Source organism: Epinephelus moara, chromosome 16 (genome assembly GCF_006386435.1).
Source record: "Epinephelus moara isolate mb chromosome 16, YSFRI_EMoa_1.0, whole genome shotgun sequence".
NCBI classification, from domain to species: Eukaryota; Metazoa; Chordata; class Actinopteri; order Perciformes; family Serranidae; genus Epinephelus; species Epinephelus moara.
Window position 1 is genome coordinate 16,428,576 of NC_065521.1, and position 18,719 is coordinate 16,447,294.

The 18,719-nt window shown below is 41.1% G+C and overlaps 1 protein-coding gene across 6 annotated transcripts in view; it reads right to left on the reverse strand.

Annotated features, from left to right (window-relative positions):
• Positions 1-18,719, reverse strand: part of cfap74 (cilia and flagella associated protein 74) — a 79,925-nt gene that overhangs the window by 34,488 nt on the left and 26,718 nt on the right. For all 6 annotated transcript variants that reach the window (XM_050066003.1, XM_050066005.1, XM_050066004.1 and 3 more), the window contains exons 15-21: positions 16,436-16,502; positions 15,391-15,480; positions 14,784-14,969; positions 14,445-14,568; positions 11,706-11,833; positions 8,857-8,979; positions 8,599-8,720 (exon numbers count right to left, since the gene is read on the reverse strand). In XM_050066003.1, coding sequence (XP_049921960.1) covers positions 8,599-8,720; positions 8,857-8,979; positions 11,706-11,833; positions 14,445-14,568; positions 14,784-14,969; positions 15,391-15,480; positions 16,436-16,502 — 840 coding nt within the window. The remainder of the gene's footprint in view (positions 1-8,598; positions 8,721-8,856; positions 8,980-11,705; positions 11,834-14,444; positions 14,569-14,783; positions 14,970-15,390; positions 15,481-16,435; positions 16,503-18,719) is intronic.

The following is an 18,719-nucleotide window of genomic DNA, read 5'->3' on the forward strand; positions in this document are numbered from 1 at the left end:
AAAATGCATGAAAATATAAATGAATGGTCATATTTTTTTTTCTTTGGCAAATGACCATGGTATGAGCAGGATAATACCCACTGAGGTGTCCATAATCAGGAATTAATGACCTCCACAAAGGCAACCATCCTCCACATTTCACGCCCCGCCATCAGCCATTAATTCCTGATAATGGATACGTCGCTGGGTATTACCCTTTAAATAATGCACATGAAATGATGTTGACACTAGTAGTTTATCACGTGGCATAAAGGAAATGACAACACAATAGCAGCAATCAGGTAAATGCATTCATTTTATATGACAACAACAACAAAAAATGTATATCTATTTTAAGTACGATAGGCCCCGAGGACTTCACAGGGCAAACCTCTTACCCCCACAGGGACTCATCAAGGACAGAGAAAAGATTTTTTGTTTGAGTGACACGGAAATTGCCTTGTATGGAGTGATGTACCCCAAGTCCAAACCATTTAGGTGACCCAATTTCTAGGAGCTCCAACAGATGGTTGTGCCTGTGGCTACAAGCCTCAGTTATAGCTGAGCCTTGTGATATAAATGGCTCTTCACCTTGGGAATTCTCCAACACATCCAACCACAGCCCACACGCATACACCTTCATAAAATGATGACAGTACAAACACGCAGTAAAAAAAAAAAAAAGCTTGCTGGAGGTGATATGCGTATACAGTGATAACATTTTGTTATTGTCTGCTTTCATCCTCAAAGATAAAAAGGTGAGCCATGAGCAAGCCGTGGCCACGCAGACTGAAGGACCCCTCATTTTTCGATTCCCCTCTCAAATGAAATGACCCACTTTGAACAGCGAGGTCAGCCAGATGGTTGTTTTCCCGAGGCAAGGACTCTCAGGGACACTTGGGGGATATTAAGTCCCTATCTTTATTCCGGCCAAATGATAACCTTCAAATCACTCTCGGGAGGAATATTCATGGGTACATAATCATTTAGGGCAATTAGGCATTTTAATTAACAGGGGCATTTAGCTGATCCTGTCGTTTTTTACTGGCTGTCTATGACTAGTTTATTTCTGAAGCAATGTTTAATGATTTAAAGGTCAGTTTACAGCAATTTGTTTCCTTGGGGTAAAAAACACACTGTGATAATGATGATTATGTAACCATCACATTATACTAATATTTTTGTTTCATTTGGTTGTAGAGCTTCATGTTTAAGCAGATGCTGAATCTCAAGTTATAGGTGAGATTCAAAAATGGATTTCTAAGGGTTAATATGTGTAGTAATTATGATGGGAGAAAGTCTTCATCGGGAGGAAGTCAGATTAAATAGATGGGTCCTGGTAAAACTAACTTTCACACCAACATATTTTAATCATTTATTTCAAATACAATAAATATTAGGCTTGGAAGGTATCACAATATTAGGACATACCAGGATATTTAGGAATCCCATATAATTTTCAATACCATTGAAAATAAGATGCTCATCTTTCTGTTGAACTCATATGGAGAGGCTGTAATAAGGACATATTAGTGCACAGCACGCATTACCAGAGCTCAGTCTGATGGTACAGGCACTTGAGCTGAGAAACGACTGCCAGTGGTGGGGATACAGGACTGTAATAAGCCAGCCAGCACCAGCAGAGAGAAAATATGGGGGAAATAGCATATTTTTACATATAACTGCATGAATTAAGGGTTCATTTACATCAAACCAGAGTTGGTGATTTTTGGAACAGTGAACCAACTAACTAAACAACTAACAAGACAAACCAAGTTGGTTTAGGTGAGTTTTATTTTGTTTCTGTCGAGTATGAACAAAACATGTTTTGAAATGAGTTGACAAGGCGATCAAGCTTGTGTTAGTTTGGCGAAAGAGATTAACTAAAATTCAGGAGGTGTACTGTTGTATTTCTGTGTTTAATAAGGAACAAAGGTGTAGGAATATAACCTTTCTTGATATTTTGTAAGTTTGTATTGTTTATTTATTAGACTGAAAAAGCTGAAAAGCGAAGACAGATTGTGGTACATAGCAAAGGAAGGTATTAAGACAGGAGAAAATAGATACCGTCCAAGCCTAATAACTATCACTGGAACTCAAGGTCTACGTGATTCCTGTCCTTGACTAGTCTGAGGAAGTTTACTGTGATGGACATTGGAGCCTTTGCTGCATGTCATACATTTTTCTCTATATTTTATTGCCTATGTAATAATCCAAAAAACTTTTGTCAGAGCAACATTGACAATGACAGTCATACAAATCACTGAGGTTTAGTGGCAATTATGTCAGGTCCAAGCGGCAACTGCTGGGGCTAAAAAAGATGAAGCCAACGCGGGCAGTGCCAAAAACTGCAGTTCCGTAAATGGCCACTTGAGACTGGCTCAAAGAGTGAGTCAGTCCCCATTCACCCCAATGTTAAAATGCCCAATTTTACGGAAATAAACATGTTTACAACCTGGTACAAAAATTGTTCTTGTCTCCATAGCTAAATAACAGGGTTTGGTCTCTGTTAAAGGGATAGTGCACCCAAAAATGAAAATTCAGCCATTATCTACTCACCCATATGCCGATGGAGGCCCTGGTGAAATTTTAGAGTCCTCACATCGCTTGCGGAGATCGGCGAGGGGAGCGGCTAGCACACCTAATGGCTGACGGCGCCCCAGACTAACGTCCAAGAACACAAAATTGAATCCACAAAGTATCTCCATACTGCTCATCCGTAGTGATCCAAGTGTGCTGCAGCCCCGACATAAAAAGTTGTTTCGAAAAACGTCATATGAACTCTGTTTTTAGCCTCACTGTAGCCTGTAGCTCTGACTGCTTCTCTGTGCTCCGCGCTCACGTGTGCGCGCTCAGGGTGATCGGTGATGCACGGTCTCTGAAGAGCAGCAGTCTCGTCAGTACTGATGTCCAGATTCTCAAGTGCAGGCATCGCCAATTCCCAGTCTGAGCAGCAAAGACTTTCCTCATCCGTTGGCATTGCTTTGCATTTGAAACAACTACACCACCAGGTTTCCAGTGCTCGACTCCGGTATTCTGCGGCTGGCTGAGGGTTAGGCTCATGAGGTGCGCCGGCTGCTTCGTCCAGTAGCCTGAGTTCCGTCCGTATACTCAGGCTCAAACAAATACGGCTCAACAAAGAAATGCTGTTCCTCCTCAGTTTCAAAGTCTTCAGACATGTTGGGCTGTCCTTTGCTAAAAGACCGTAGTGCAAATTATCTTTTAGCTCTGTGGTTACTGCTCTCTCCCCCTGTGGTGCACGTGTCACGTGATGTAAACACAGTGAGCAAAGCTCACGTTTTCACTGGTCTCGCGCAAGCGTGCACACGTAAACGCGGAGCACAGAGAAGCAGTCAGAGCTACAGGCTACAGTGAGGCTAAAAACAGAGTTCATATGACGTTTTTCGAAACAACTTTTTATGTCGCGGCTGCAGCACACTTGGATCACTACGGATGAGCAGTATGGAGATACTTTGTGGATTCAATTTTGTGTTCTTGGACGTTAGTCTGGGGCACCGTCCGCAAGGGATGGGGACTCTAAAACTTCACCAGGGCCTCCGTCGGCATATGGGTGAGTAGATAATGGCTGAATTTTCATTTTTGGGTGCACTATCCCTTTACGGCTTCAAGTTAGGCACAATTATGGTTGTAGTGACAGGCTGTCTGCTAGGCATCCCCTCAGCTAATTCAAGACGATCACCCTTTCGTCCGGCCCAGCTCTCCCCCCTTGACCAAATATGGTCAGTGCTGATCATCAAGATGGCAGCAGCCAAAATGCCAAACTCAAAGCTTCAAAACGGGAGTCCACAAGCCAATGGGTGACGTCAAAGTCACTAGTATTTTTATACAGTCCATGTTGCAGAGAAATTGCTCATGTTGAGTCTAAATGCAGAGCTGAATCACAGAGTGCCTGGACTACACTGCTACAGCAGTGCCTCTGCCCTTCCTTAAAAGGGCCAGGTGGCTGCGCTTGCTTACTCCATATGTACTCAAGGGATACCGAGCCTTCAGAGCAAGGCTTCTAGGCAACCATCCTCACAATTCAACACTGCCTGCTTTTAGACCATATAATATCTTACAAAATAACCAGCTGGAAGAACAAGATTTTCCATTAGTAACTATGGCTCTATTATCCCTCAAATGAAAAAAGAGGAAACAACTCTAACATCGACAACACGCTCACATTCGTCACGCCAAACCACACAGGACACAGGTTGGACGAAGGCACAGTAGGCAAATTAGAAATACAGTAAACACAGAGAAATCAAGGACAGAAGGCTTTGTGAAGGAAAAAAATAGCAGGTTGGTTGTGGTTTTTTTTTTTGTGGCCTGAGTTTGGGCAGGAATGCTCAACTCCCCAGCAGGTGCCAGTGGAGGAGGGTTTGAAAGTCCAGGCTGAGTGTTTGAAATAAAAAAACACAGTGTTCCCAAAAAACTCTGCCAACAGTCTACAGAATATTCCAATCATTGGCTCACAAGCAAAAGTCAAAAAATGCACATTTTAAAGTCTCTTAAAAAATCTTTCAATTAGTAGGAGTTATATTCAAATCACTGGCTCGCAGACAAGAAAGACATATTCAATTATGCTTTGTGCTGTTCTCTTAAAAAATCTGTCATACACTAAGGAGGACTTGTGGGATATCTACTCATCTACTCAAAGGAAAAAGTGACAAATTGTATGATGAAAGTAGCAGCTCTCTTATTGTTTCCACAAAAAGCCTGCCAAGCTATTTTGTGTTCAAATTACTGTCTTGGAGGCAGAGTGACATATTGCATGGTTTGCTGGTGCAAGCATTAACATTTTTTTTTCTTACTTTAAAAGCTGCCGTTCACACTGATGCTGTCATCGTCATCTTGTCACATGTGCTGGTGTGCCAGCGCACCAGATGGCAGTTGTCACAAATCCCCCACCCCCACACATGCACTCCCTCCCCCACATGATGTGACACAATGACTGGCTAGGTGGTGGACCGCACGCCTGCAAATGTTACTGCCCCCCGGTGAATTCTTAACCTCCTGTGTGCATCATAATGTATCATATACCATAATCGTGAAGGATTTACTGTTGTCCTGTGCTATTGTATGGACCAAAGAGGATTGTGGGGATGTGAGCTTACCGCTCGGTCCCTTGCGTCATCCTTTGTTTAGGAACCTTTATCAGCTAACGCATCTCTTTTTTTTATTATGTCTGAACATTTGTTGAATATCTCAATACTTGGCTCCGAGCGTAGTTAAGAGAGTTTTATGTCGGGCCAGCTGAAAAGTAAGCTGGCTCTGTCAATTTTAAGGGATTTCCATGAGCCGGTTTTCTGTGAAAATGCCTGTTTTGGCAGAGACTGAGTATGTGAGGGAGTTTTAGTATTGCATTCAGCAGATAAGCCAGCATGCTACATCAGCAGTCCATGTTATTCTCCAAACTCTATTTCGAGGATGTTTCCAAGCATGACAACAAATAAAATGGAAATATGACATGCACCACTCACTTCTTCAGTCATCTCATCGGGCTGAGAGGTTTCCTAAAGCCTTTTAAATATTAAAATCCTAATATGTGGTTCATTATAATAACCTTATTAATAAATATGGATTGATATTGGTTGTTACAGGTTGTGGCTTATGTATAAAGATAGCGTTGTTTCATATTGTGAGCTGAATGTCTGATGAAGACCTATGACTGAAGAAATGTGTTTTCACTAAACTTCTAAAAAAGTGCTGACAGTGTGTGGGGGTTCACTATCCTCTTTCGCATGACTACACTCTCCTACGCACCTTTCTACCAGGTGTGCATTAGACAATATTCACAATGACTTCATAATAGACTGTTTAATATGCACTCTGTTGTAATGACACACTGACTTGGTCTATTCTGACATCTTTGAGTTTGCCCACAGGTTTCTGTCATCTTGGTCTGTGAAAATTGGGCTGTGGAGTTTTCAACATTCCATGACATAATGTTAAAGCATTTTCTCTTAAATTAATTGATTGCACTTGTGTCAGCCGGTCTGTGCCTATAACATTATTCTGAAAAAATAGGGAGAGAAGGATTGGCATTTTCTATCCATTAAATGCCAGCATGATGTCAGAGAGGCACTACGAGATACTCTGACATCATGAAGTCAGACTCACATCAATGTGTGATTATAAAGTACTGAGTTAAGACTATCCTTTGCCTTTAAACAATCTCATTATTGTTGCTGTCATATCTAGAACTATATCAATAGAAGATGTTTACATTCATTGGCTGAAAAACATTATATAATATCTCGTACAGTTCACATCTTATAGTTTTAGACTTTTCCCATGAGATGTGCTGATTATAAGTGGAAACCTCCAGAGCTGAAAAATGAAGCCGACGCTGAAGTGCCAAAAACTGCAATCCCTCAAATGGCCACTTGAAGCTGGCTCCAAAAGTGAGTCAATCCCTTTAATCCACCATGTTAAAATGCCCAACTTCACAGCAGAAATAAACATGTTTACAGCCTGGTACAAAATATTGTTTTGGTCTCTATAGCTAATTTCACAGTTCAGTCATGCACTGCTAAGGGTGTGGCCACTGACAAGTTGCTACCATGGTGACAATGCCGGTTGAGTAAAATGACCATGACAAAGCCCCAGATACACAGAAAATAGGCGTCGCATTAGCTATTGCTATTTTAGTGTGTTTTCAGTTCATGAAATATAACATTTTGATTGGCTAAAAAGTCTCGTTCAGGGTTTGGTTGTATTAAAAGACCATCTAAGGAGCCCTTTGTTCAGTTTTTCCAGTGAGTACATTTTGATTCATGGTTTTAAGCCTATTTTTCATGAGCAAAAATTAGCAATAACATTCTCACAGTTAACCAGACTGTAAATGAACCGTGCTAACCAAGCTAGCAGTTAGCACTGGGGTTAGCTCCACCCTTTCGTTAAAATATAGTAACTTATTATCACTTCTGGACTCAAAAAATTCAAGATGGCAACGGTCAAAATGCCAAAGACTTTAAAAAGGGAGTGCACAAACTAATGGGTGACATCGTGGTGGCGACAACCAATATTTTATACAGTCCATGGTTGGATCAAGACTTCTTTAGCAAAAACAATGCTGTAGTTATTTTTGCCTGTTTATCCTTTCTAATGAGTTTGGATTTGTGACCACTGTTCCCCTTTGCCAATACAATCCATTTGTTTGGCATACACAGCCGCAAATTACACAATCCCATATTACACATTTTTTGTGTGACAAGATGCTTTCACAAATAACAGCAGCTATTTTGTCTCTTTAAAAGGCCATCGCTTGTCTCATGTAGCTCTGACAAACCATTTATAAAAGTGGGGATTGTCAAAAGGTACTGTTAAATGGCATCAGATTAACACAACTTCCTGTTTAGGTGTGTTGCAGTTGTACAGTTGTGGTGCCATAGGGTAGATGTTTGTTTTCCCCAATGATTAACAATACATGGCATACAATGCCTCAACTGCCTATATGCAAAAGCTGAATTTTACCTGACGACTGACTCCCTCAGAGTGGGCTGAAGCTGCTCTTGCACACTGCGTGCACTGTGACAAACGTTTTGATCTCATTGAAGTAAATTGCTCTGTAAAAGCTAAAACTAGTCCTGCACAAATGAACTGATAGTGAATACTGTGCAGTTTCCTTTGGGACTCGATTGTATATGTGTGTGTGTGTGTGTGTGTGCGTGTGTGGTTGTGGACCATCTGCTCAAATTGTACATGAAAAAACACCTCTCCCCAAACTCAGAATGCTCCCTAAAATTCTGTAACACTGACTTTTCTCTCGGGACCTTGCTGTCATTGATTATGCAGGTTAACATGAAATCATCTCTAACATAAACAACTAATAAACACTGATATTGGTTACAAAGATAACACTTTCTATTATGGGCACCTTTCCACTAATAACGTTCCCAAATTATTTTTTAGAAAGTGCCTGATATGTATTGCTGAACACAAAAAAATCTAAACTTGGATATTTCACAGACACTTTGCACTTCAATTATGCACAACTGCATCATTCACCAGTTCATTCTTACAAATTCAAATAAATAAGGTGGCACTCAACAAGTGTGCCAACTCCAATTTCTTTATAATCAGTGACAAATTAGTACACTAGAACACACATTAGAAACAACCTAAAAAGTAACAAAAAACTTGTTAACTAGAGGTGTACCCTGAGCTCTCATGTTCTGTGTGAATCGTCCTTTAACATCACAGATGTGCAGCATTTCTAATTGGAACGTGCACATCACCTTGAAAACTAATGAATAATCAAATAAGGCTTCATACAGTTTCTTGGCACACTCTGTTTGCCCTTGATCCAATGTTGTCTCTAACTGTTGTAGATGATTATTTAAAGTGACACTAATATGGTATTAAATGACATCTCGCATACCCTAATTTGATGCTTTGCCTGTTCAAACAAGGTAGTTAGACAAGACCTACATAATAGCTCACTCTAAAGTGCAAACTAATTGACAAGGGATAGAAAACTAGTTCTATTCAATTACAGAGGGACTGTTCAAATGTCTCTCATGTATTTCTCCATTGAGTTACATTGATTGTTGGTGCTTCAAGAGCGCTTACATGTATCACCAACCAGTCAGCCATCTCAGGCTCTGGGCCCACCTGCTTTGGACTGTGATACTGTCTTGATAGAGGCGGTCAAACATGCAGATCTTCAGGTCAATGCTGGGCTGAGCCACCCACACAGGGACGCTGACTGCCACACCCCTCACCTGGATGGGTATCTGTTTGTACCGACATGACATTGATCACAAATGGTCCACATAACATAACACTAAAATAAATAAATAAATATGGGTCTGCCATCTTTTAAAACTATACTTATGATATTGACAAGATGATGAACATGGTGTGTCTTACTGGTTTGCTGGATAGGTCTGAGAATTTGATGTGGACGTCCAGTTTGGCCTCTCCTGGAATGGTTGGAGTGAATACAACCTCCAGTTTGATGCTTTCAAAAGGTCCAATCTCTCCTTCTCTGACCTGGAGGGAGGGTAGATCAAAAACGACAAGCAAACTTTTAATTTTAAACATGTTATGTTATAGGCCACAAAACAAATGTAAAATGATCAGTTAGCTCAAAGCTGGGGTAGGCAGCTTTATTTTGCTGTCACTGGGCAAAAATCCTGAGCATATAATTCAAGTGGCCTACGAGAAAACTAGACTTCTGCATCTCCTCTTTGCTCTGTTTTAAGGCTTTATAAAATCTAGCCTGTGAAGGGAGATTTTGGCCAATCACAGGTCATTTCAGAGAGAGGGGGTTCCCATTGGCTGTTCTACAAATGCAGATGCACTTGTATTTCCCTTCATTAAAAGCCTGATTCAATGATGGAGAATCCTGCAGAGGGATTACTATTCCAGCACTGGCACCAACTGCTTACACTGCAAAGCAACCCAAAAAAAGACAGATTTATTTAGACAGATTATTTATTATTAAAAAGAGAGTCTAAAAAAAGAGTCTGATAATAAAGGCAATAAAACACGTGTCAATATCAGCAAAGCGTTTCAGAGATGGAGAGAAAATGTTGTTATTAGTATAGCCTTCTGCTAACCACAGCCACAAGGCTTACGGCTGTGGCTTCAAGCTCACATTTATGTAGCTGACGTTAGCTTGAGCCTCAAATCACAGTGTGTCCTCTGTCTCACACCCTGCCACTACAGACCAGCTTGGGAGGAGAGTGGGCAGCAGTTCTGGAGACGGACCCCCAGTCAGCAGTATTTCCAGATATCTGCCTACTCCAGCTGTAAATGAACGTCAGACGTTTCCACTAAATACAAAGTTGGACTATGACCTCTAAATATTTTCACTCAGCTTCCTGAGCTTTCTCTGTGTGAATTCTGATGCTGATTGAGTGCACACAGGTAACAGTTTTGTTAAACTGTTTTACTCTGTGACACAAAAACCATGTCTATCCATGTAGGGGAAGCTGAAATCTCTCAGATGTGCAGCTTCAAATGGTGCGCAATCAAAGGATGGTGAAAAGCAATGTGGATCGTCTGCTAGGCTACAAAGCATCAAGGTGGTGAGAGCAATAATAAAAAACAAAAGAGAGGAGTTAGCCATTCTTGCAGCAGCCGACACTATTATGTGGGACAACACTAGCTTGATGGATAATCTGCCATTTAAGACACCAGCCTTCAACCACACAATGTGAAAGTATCAGTCAAAATGACAATAATCGAGCCACAGGCAGACAGGGACATGCAACACACACAGCCAAAACAAGCACAGAGGGAGAGGCGTTGCACCATTAGCCCCCCACTAGAGAGACGTAATGAACCCTGAACAACTCCAGAACTTCACATGGGCCACAAGGCACATGGAGCATCAGTGCTAAAAACAAGACAGATAAGCAAGAGAGTGTTCTACAGACACATATCATAGTCTGTTACTTCAGAAACAGAGCAGGTGTCTCTCTGCTAGTCCAGTTACACAGGCTGGTACTGATATTTCTGGGTTAGATCTATTAAAAGTGATTTATTGTGCCGCTATCTTCAATATGACCATTTTCATATCATACCTCTTTTCCATACACATGTGCTGTCTTGACTTGAATATGTTTGACTCAGCGTATCAGCCCAGTCAACAGGGATTCACATCTCCATACAACAGGGCTACCTGCTTGAAGGTGTGTCTTCAACCAATGACAAGCTTGTTTTGAGTCAATGACGTTAAAAGCAGCACCCTCTTAAGTGCTGTTTAGTATTGCAATGTGCAACAGTTTGATGGTAGCCAGCTACTTATCATCATGGATTTTCAGGCTGCGGTGACAATTTTACTTGGCATCTACCGCTTATTACTTGAAAAACAGAGACGGGATGACGAGGCAGCAGCAGTGGAGGCTATTTGAAACATGTCGCTGAATTGTCAGTAAACGCTGATGCTCAATTGTCCCTGAATGATGACGAAGCCCATCACTGCAAAATGCCTTGTGGAGGTCGGCCTGCTTTGACCTGACTCCAGAAATGGTGCATCTTGGGTGTGACTTGGAATAACTTGGCACATTTAAACTGCTAATGGAAATGCAAATTAATGTAGCATGGTATGACTCCGTGTGGCCAAAAGAGCCGGTGAAAAGGTTCTATAAGATACCTCAACTACTACCAGACAGATAGAAATATAATATGTTATGGTAATTTAGGGTCCCAAGAGGATAATTACTAATTGACTTCTAAATGATCCCTGATCCCTGACATTTTGGCAGGTCAAAATTTTCTCCTCACCAACACTTTATTCTGCTTTCAAATGCAAAAAAATTCCCACTTACGAGGCCGTGAATACCACAAGAGGGGGGTGTTCATATGGTCTCCTCTCATGAACATGGTAAACACAACCCCATCTGAACCCAGCATTTGCCCATATGTATCTCAACAATACTGAAAGTCTACAGCTATGCGAGCAGCTCTGTGAAGCTGTACTAAAGCACAGTGGGTGCTTGAGCTGAATGCTAACATCAGCATGCTAACATGCTCACAATGACAATGCTGACATGCTCATGTTAAGCAGGTGAAGTGTTTACCATGATCACTGCCTTGCTTTAGCATGTTAGCACGCTAAAATTTGCTAATTAGCACAAAACACAAACCACAGCTGAAGCAGATGTCCTTAGTTTTGCATTTGATATGATTATAAACTTAGATACTGAAAAGTAATCATTTTGCTATATGAAAAGTCAGGGGATCATCAAAATAATTGTGTTACTACTTACATTTCCTATACTTATGTCACAGCAGTCTGAGTGGCTCAGGTCCATCTGGGCATCCACATCACTGGACACACAAGTCTCAGGAACAGCCTCTGCTGCTTCTGGACTTGCAGCTGAAGCCTCTGACACCGCTGCACACACACAGACACACACACAAGACAAAACCTGATCTTGGGTCATTTTTACCACCATGTTGCATGGTTGAGTGGTCAACCTGCCTTGAGGAGCTGCCAACCCATCAAATACAACTCAGAGGATACGCTGTGAACTTGGCAGATGAAAGAAAAGTTTTATAAGCCAAATTTTGGCCTCATGGTGGCACTAAGGGAGAGCTCACGAGGGTCACCAAAAATCACTAGCTTTTTTCCTACTGGCAGTTTGAGTGTGCGCTTGAAATAGTCTGCAATATGAGCAAGGGATAAGCAGAGACAGCAGCTCATCAGAATTTTGACAGTTCAGCCTAGAAGTATGAAATACCACTTCCTTTTCCTGGGAGCATGACTGGGCACATCAAATTTGAGACCAATCTGCAATCTGGCCAATAGTTCAAGAGATATCGGTGACATGAAAAGCAAATACAGGCACAAAACATCAGCTACTCTCAGCAGCCTAAACATTTGGCCCAGATCAGACAGCCTTTCCCAACAATGGTGAATAGAAAAAAAATAGACATTCTTTTCCAAACCAGCAGAGCAGAGGCAAAAGATAGAACAGAACAGCTTATCAAAGCATCAGTGGAGGAAAGTGCTGAGTGCAGTGATGAAGACTTCTGATCTGAGAGAACATTAAAGAGCAGATGCCTCCTTGTCATCAGCTGTGAGAGCAAGGTGAACCGTCCGCTTTCTGTGTGTGTGCTCTTTTTTTTTTTTGTTCTCACCAGGACCAAATGTCCTAACAGGAACAGGGAGATGAGAGAAATCATCCACAATGAGGAGATTTTGTCAGTCCTAACTTCCTGTATTTCACAGGCAGTTTTAGGAAACGCTGTCCTCTACAAATTATGTTCATATACAACCGCACTTGTTATTATGTTTAGTAGTTAACAAAATGCTGCTCAAATTATATATTCATCAACATGACAGCCAGAGGCAACGCTGCTTTTTGTAACTAAAGCATGAATATGGCTCTGTGTAAGCAATTCAAAACACTTTGCAAAGACGAGGGAAAGAATGTGGGTGTTGGTTAAATATTGAAAAGGTCACTACATCCTACTGCACACTTTTAGTCAGCATTGATTTTTTTTTCCAATACTCTCACAAATATTATAAAACAAGACTAGGACATGGCTGTACCATACAAGCTGTGAGGCTGTACTGAGCTTTAGGCAGTGCTTTGAGCTAAATGCTAACATCAGTATGCTGACATGGTCATGTACAGTCATTTTCTTGAGGGGAATATTTATGATGATACAACCAATATTTGTTGTCTGGACCAAAGTGGTGGAGAGACTGACAATCCGTTATTGGCATGCATGAGACATGCAGCCAGCATGGCTAAAAATCTTATCAATTAAAATATTCTGCTGTAATAGAATGTCTTACTTCCTACATCCAAACAAAACACTGCAAGAGAACGTCATGCAAAAGACAATTATTCCTCTAATACTATGTGCCAAAGCAATGACACACTAATGGCTCAACCAGGGTTGAACCAGCATAGACTTTGTGTTTGATAGGGATTAACCCGCGCTGACTAACTCTGCTTTGTGACTGAGGTCAAGAGGTGGGTCGGACAAGGGTCAAATTTAATGTGAATGGCACATGACCAAGGCTGCTAACAACCAGGGCAGGACAAATGATGTCACTGGTTGCAAATGATGGCGCACAGTCGTGAAGCAACTGCCACAGGTCACCGCAGCCCATAAACAAACAGTGAAATCATGGCAGCAGAAATGTTTTCAGCAACAGCTAAGGCTATTTGAATAACACAGAGATTTGGCAACACTTTGAGTGGCAGGAGCTCCTGGCTGTCATGGTGAGGAGGAAATTAAGTGGCAGATGACTGGGATGCAAATTTGTGAATCCTAGGATAGCGAGGGAATGATCCACCCTACTCTACTTTTGACTGGCTAGGACTCTTTGCCTTTGTTGGTTGGATTGGATAGGTTTAGGCAATGGGAGTGGGATTGGTTAAGGTTAGGGTTAAGAATGTCAGCGTAAGCTAAACAGAGGCAGAGTAAGGCGGGTCATTCCTTTGCTATGAGAGAGGCATCCACTGTACACGGAAACAGGTCACAAGCAAAGCGAAGGTGCTGAAAATGCAGTTCACCTAAAGTAATCATATTATTACAGGCCCAAACAGGTAACTGTGTCTACCATTGTGTGCGCCACCCAGGTCATAAGCTAGCAGCGGCGCTCATTCAGTGATTATTAATGCTAATATTCTGTTCAATGAGGAATTCAAGTACAAAACACAAGTTCTGAATATGAAGTTTAAACCACTCCCCGACCCATTTCCAGCACTGGTCATTGGTGTAAAGGAGGTATAAGTTAGAGTGACCCCTGCCAATCGTCTGTGTCCATGCTTGTCATGTGTTGTAGGCAGGTATATGATGGCCAGTGGGAAAAAAGAAAGAGATGATATCACATTTGGCAGCACCAGTTAGGTTCACATGGGTTGGGTTTTAAAGTTGCAGGTTCAGGTTTCAGGTTTTAGTCCATGTAGAACTCTATTTCAGGGTAAAAACTGGCACTAAATCATTTTGTGCATGTGTGCATGTGTAAATGTGTATAACAGGTTTACCTGGGTGCTCCTGCTGTAACGCCTCAGAGAGCCCCTGACTCTTTTGCTTTGGTTGGAGATCTCCGGTGCCCATGGATACAGAGCTGCTCTGGTGGTCCGATGTTGTGTTTTGACTGCTTGTCTCCTGTGAGCCAAAAACAACAACACACAAACTGGGTTTATATAAGGACAGTATATTTATATGACTGTCTTTAGAACAGGCAAGTGCACTGACTACTTATTCATCAAGTATGCTGCAAATGCTCTAATTTTAAATTCTCTAATTTTCATTTGTAGCTGTAACTTGACAATCCATCAGCCCAGCAAAGATACAGCAACTCTTCAGATCGACAGTCTGACCTGGCAGGTGTTGGCAGAGACCTGGGATGCCATCTGGACATGGCTAGTTTCTGGACTGAGACATGAGGAGGTGTCCAGGCTGAAGAGGGTGGCCAGTGCACCCTTGTTGGTCAAGGTGATAGTCCATGAAATAGTCTGGCCCACAACGTGTGAACCGAAGTCAACAAACTGGCTGTCAACCTCCAGCTGGAAAAAAGGATAAATTCACATACAATAATTAGCAACAACAGCAGTGAAAAAAAAAACATTAATACATACAGGAATTAATTAAACATATTACTGCGTCTGATTAGACTGTTGTATCGTGATAGATAGGCAGTCAGTTATTCTGTAGTGCAGTGATTACATATTTATTCAATAATCATTATTGTTATCATTCCACTATCATATTATGACAGCAACATAAAGCTACAACTACATGGTCCAACTAAATCCATGTCGTAGATACTTATACGTTCCTAAACGATAGCATGTATACATGTATAACAAGAAAAGAAAAATCTTTTCAAGACAGGCAGAGCGACATGAGAAAATAGTAAGGCATGAAAATTATATTGGTGATCATTTGGAATGTGTTTCTCAAAGTTGGCTACAGCACGCTACTCACATCACATTTCTTTATGGTGCATCTGACAGGCACAGAGAAGGGACCCACTGCTGATGCAAAACGCACCTCTCCTTCCAGGTCCTCATTGATCTGAAGGGATCCGATAAAAGGACAATGTGTTGTTTCATAACAGCCTTGGCTACTGGACACTGAATTCAGAATAAAGCTTTGACATAAGATCAAACTAAGGCCTGTCACAAAAACTACTTTGATTGGATGACATATTGTCCCATAATTAACTTTAACAGTATTATTGTTATTTTAAGACCATTTTATACCATTGATATAATGAAAATATATATGCAATTATGGCCTTTCAAAGAGCAATGATCTTAAAAACGTTGGAATGTGAGAAAAATATCAAAATTTTCTTAATAAATAAAACTAAGCATAGGTTGTTTTCCGCTCATTCTGCTTAGGCAATGCACTAAAATCATATAATAGCAAGGAAAACAGTTTTCCTGGGATCATGATGGATTAAACACAAGGGTAAAATCTTACAACATAAGGACTCGACCTTTATAATTTGTTGACTTTGATAAGTTAATGACGTAATTATTGTGACAGGCCTAATCAGACTGCAGAAAATTGAAAACAAAACAGTGGAATGACAGCTGGCAGACAGAGAGAATGAGTTTTGACGTGGCTGATGAGCATGAGGAGAAAGCTGTAGGCATAACTCTATGATTCCTGCATTTGTTGAGAAGTTCATTCTTCCTAAGACAACTTGTGAGGGTCATTTTCATAAGGACACGTATGTAATATATTCAAAGGGAATAAACAAATCAGTCAAAGATTATATGATATCCAAAGGCACAGAATTAAGCTGACACTGTTCATCTGATGTGGATGTGAAAACCTTAAAATTAAAGCTTAATGCCAGCACTCTCACCTCACAGGCATGACTTTGTTTCTACTCCAAAGTGCTAGACAACTGAGCCAACACATCAAAAAAATGTGCCACAGACTCCACTGCATTAAAAATCTTAAAAGGAATAAATTACAGGTGCATTGCAAAGCTATATGAGCTGTGAATGTTACTCACCATAGGTTGAAAAACAGCCTGCATGTCACAGGACATCCCAGTAGATAAAGAACCAGGAGGCTCAAAGCTGAAACACAAATCAAAAGAAGTTATGAATAAAAAAAAATCTGCAATTTTAGACAGTTTAAAAATGCAGCACATAACCACATATGAAAAAAAAGGAATGCTGTTACTCTTGCTATTAAACTGGATACTACACAGTTCAGACCAACTTAGGTTGTGAAAATTATCGATACTTTGATACCTTTTCGATACCTTGTTTAAAAGGATACAATCCCCATTAAATATACATTTGCCTTTTTTACGTTTTGCCAAGGTGTCAAATGAGGTGAGGAGTATCGTTTTTTGGTACAAGTATTGTATCAAAGTTAAAATTCTGGTATCATGACAGCTGTAAAATATTTGTGCTGAGTAACAGAATGCCAAAGCAGTGGGGTTTTTTTGTGTCGGTACATCAGGTGTGAGTTTTTGCGTGGCCTCACAGATATGTGAGCAGCAATAACGTAAGACAAGACCTAAAGGAAGCACTCTGAGTGATTTTACAGCACCACAGATGCCTTTGCAGTACAAAATACGCTGCATTCAAGAGAAGATCTGCAGCTTCAGATAAAATGCTTATGTGTGATCTCGTGAGACTGGAATAGATAAGCACAAGAGGTTAAAAGTCAACCTGAGGGTCAGTTTGCACTGTGCAGAAAACAAAGACAAGAAAAAGCTATCCTTCCATAAGAAAACACCACAGCATGGAAGGGCATTGTCAGGAATTATTTCATTATTTCGCACTGTAAACCAGAGCAGAAACCAAAAGTTTATTTTCAGACGAGGAAAGAAACATGAGGACTGCGAGCTATTTCAAAGCAACATGTGTATCTCACAGCACATGTTTACACCAACCCTAACGCTGCCCCGAGGAGCTTCACAACTTGCCGCCCTCCCAGAGACACAAGAAGAGAGCCGATCGATACGAATACAGCAGGCAGCCAGCCAGAGAAGCAGGAAGGATTGTCAAAATTCAATAGATAAACAAGAAGTTGGAAACATGCAACTATGAGCATAATTAGGAGGCAGCTACAGAACATAATGGGCAGCAAACAACCTTGTTATTGGGTCTTGGTAATGTTGAAGAAAAGTAAAACTGAGTGCAATCATGTAACATTTAGTTTGCATGTGCAGATTCTGAGATATATTTTGTGCCAAGTTGACATTTTGGCCTGCAGCTGGTACAAGACAAAAGCTGGGTGCCTAAAAATGGAAATGGTGCATACTAGTTTTTCTTTTTTCTTTTGTCAACTTTTCAAACTCTGTGAAGAAGAATACATTCTATGTTTTTGCTGTACAGATACTGTACAAATATAAACATATTTCAACCATCTTGGTTTTTGTTGAGCCAGAAGTGGCCATATTTGGATATCTGGAGAAGGTAGAGCAGTGGAGGAGTGACAGGTGGATCTGACTGACAACCAGGAGTACACTCTTGTCCACAGATAGCCTGTCACTCAAAGCAGCCACGCCCTTAATTATGCAAAACTTTATCCAAACAGGTAAAGGAGTTATGGTAAATGGACTGCATTTGTATAGCGCCTTTCTAGTCATCTGACCACTCAAAGCACTTTTTACACTACGAGTCACATTCACCCATTCACACATAGGAAATACACTGGTGGCCGAGGCTACCATACAAGGTGCCACCTGCTACTCATTTTTTTAACACACTCACACACCGATGGAAGAGCCATTGGGAGCAATTCTGGGTTCAGTATCTTGCTCAAGGATACTTAAACAGGAGGACCCGGGGATTAAACTGCTGATCTTACGATTAGCGGATGACCCCATACAGTTGTCATGAATGTTCAAATTCGCTATGATGCCCAAAATAGTTTTTTTGTACCAGGCTGTAAAAATGGTTATTACTGTTGTAATACGGTTTTTTTTAAGATTATTTTTTTGGCATTTTGTGTTTATTAGACAGGACAGATCCAGAGTGCAAGGGGGAGTGAGAGGGACAATGACATGTGGCAAAGGGCTGCTGATTAGAATCGAACCCGCAGCCGCTGCAGTCAGGACAAAGCCTTCGTACATGGGGCGTTTGCTCTACCAGGTGAGCTAGAGGGCAACCTAAGTTGGACATTTCAACATGGGGGCCTATGGGAATTTACTCTGTTTCGGAGCCAGCCTCAAGTGGCCATTGGAGGAACTGCAGTTTTTGGCACTTCTGTGTTGGCTTCATTTTTCATCCCCAGACGTCGCTGCTTGGTTTCAACTGATGTAGCTGAAGAGGCTTTAA